The sequence below is a fragment of the Manis javanica genome, chromosome 17 (assembly GCF_040802235.1).
Source record: "Manis javanica isolate MJ-LG chromosome 17, MJ_LKY, whole genome shotgun sequence".
Lineage (NCBI taxonomy): Eukaryota > Metazoa > Chordata > Mammalia > Pholidota > Manidae > Manis > Manis javanica.
In genome coordinates, this window is record NC_133172.1 from 4,976,961 (window position 1) to 4,978,605 (window position 1,645).

Consider the following 1,645-nt stretch of genomic DNA (forward strand, 5'->3'; position numbering starts at 1 on the left):
TTAGAATCAACTAATTCGGCTCCAGAAAAAAAAAGCTAGTCACTACTTCTACTGTGTGTATATGAGGACTGAGCACCCACCACACTTTGTTTAAGAAAACTTTGAAATGAAAGCTAAGACTTTCCCTTGGAGGTTCTGTCCTGGACACGTGCACCCGAGGATTTGAGAAACAGACTCAATAACGAGCCACCTTGTATGGCTGGATGAGCACAAGCAGAAACACGCCAGGGTGGCTGCTCGGAGTAGCGATTCTCAACTCACTGTGTGGAATTCCCACCTCAGAAATGTAATTTCTGCCCCCAGAAAGGGGAGACCCTGAGGGCCCAAGAGTCCCTTTCAGAACCGGGGATATTGGAACAAACCGTGCCTCGTGTTGTCACACGGAGATCTCACTTCACGATGAGCTGCCTCTTCCCATGAGCCAAGGAGAATGACTTTCAGTGAAGTGGTCCTGAGGCTGCTTTTCCTGACCCAGACCGGGGCCGGGGTCCTGGGGAACACCTTCCTCCTCTCAGCCTATGCGTCCGCATCGGGCGCCGGCCGTGCTCTGAGGCCCGTGCATGTCATTCTCACCAACATGGCTGTGGCCAACTTCCTGGTGCTTTCCTTCAAGGGGATCCCCCAGGTGATATTTATCTGGGGGGTGACAGACATCCTGGGCAACACTGTATGCAAACTTACCTATTATATCCATCGAATGGCCCGAGGCCTCTCGCTCTGCACCACCTGCCTCCTGAGCAGTTTCCAGGCAGTCACCATTAGCCCCCGGACTGGTGGGTGGGTGGGGCTCAGAGAGAGAGTCTGGAAGAACGTCGGCTCTTCGTGCTTTCTATGCTGGCTCTGCAACCTGGTGATAAACGTCTTTGTCCCTGTACATTTAAAAGCTCTCCAGCATACTCACAATTCTACCGAGACATGGGACTATGGATTTTGCTCTTCCAAAGTTCCTAATTCATTTAGTGTTATACTCCTCACAATTCTGCTGACTTTTCCAGATGTTGTGTTCATGGGACTCATGACTGCGGCCACTGTTTTCATGGTACTTGTCCTACACAGACACCACCAGAGAATGAGACATATTCACACACTCAGAAGTTCCCACAGGTTCTCTCCTGAGGCAAAAGCCACTCAAACTGTCCTCCTCCTGGCCATCTCCTTCATTTCTTTTTACTTCACTAATTCTATCTTTATAATTTGTAATATTTTCTTCCACTCTCACCTCTGGCTGACGCACCTTACCACCTTTCTGGCAGCGTGTTATCCCACCCTCAGCCCCCTGATACTGTTGCTTCGAGATCCCCAAGCACCAAGATTCTGCACTTAAGTGGTGGAAAAAAAGTCCAAATTACTGACAGCCCCTTTCCCACAGTTTCTCTTTTCTTCAAAGAATCTGGCTGTTCACTTTTGTAGGCAAGAATATATGGATGTCTAGAATATGACACACACACCCAAGGTCCTGAGATGAAAAGGTTTCTGTGACATCAACGTCATCCTGTGGGTCTTTCCGCTTTATTTAGAAGACACACAATGAAATACAAATAGTCCTGCATACATGTCAGCTAATCTTGATGCTTTGTGACATTTTTTTCTTTGATATAATTGAGGGAAGCATGGCAGTGAAGTTGGACAGATAATTTTGGGACAT

At 47.9% G+C, this 1,645-nt stretch overlaps 1 protein-coding gene across 1 annotated transcript; it reads left to right on the top strand.

The window, feature by feature from the left end:
* The first annotated feature begins 430 nt into the window (after positions 1-430).
* LOC140847128 (vomeronasal type-1 receptor 4-like) lies at positions 431-1,324 on the top strand. Its single transcript, XM_073226359.1, has one exon. The coding sequence runs from the start codon at positions 431-433 to the stop codon at positions 1,322-1,324; it is 894 nt and encodes a 297-aa protein (XP_073082460.1).
* Positions 1,325-1,645: the final 321 nt, after the last annotated feature.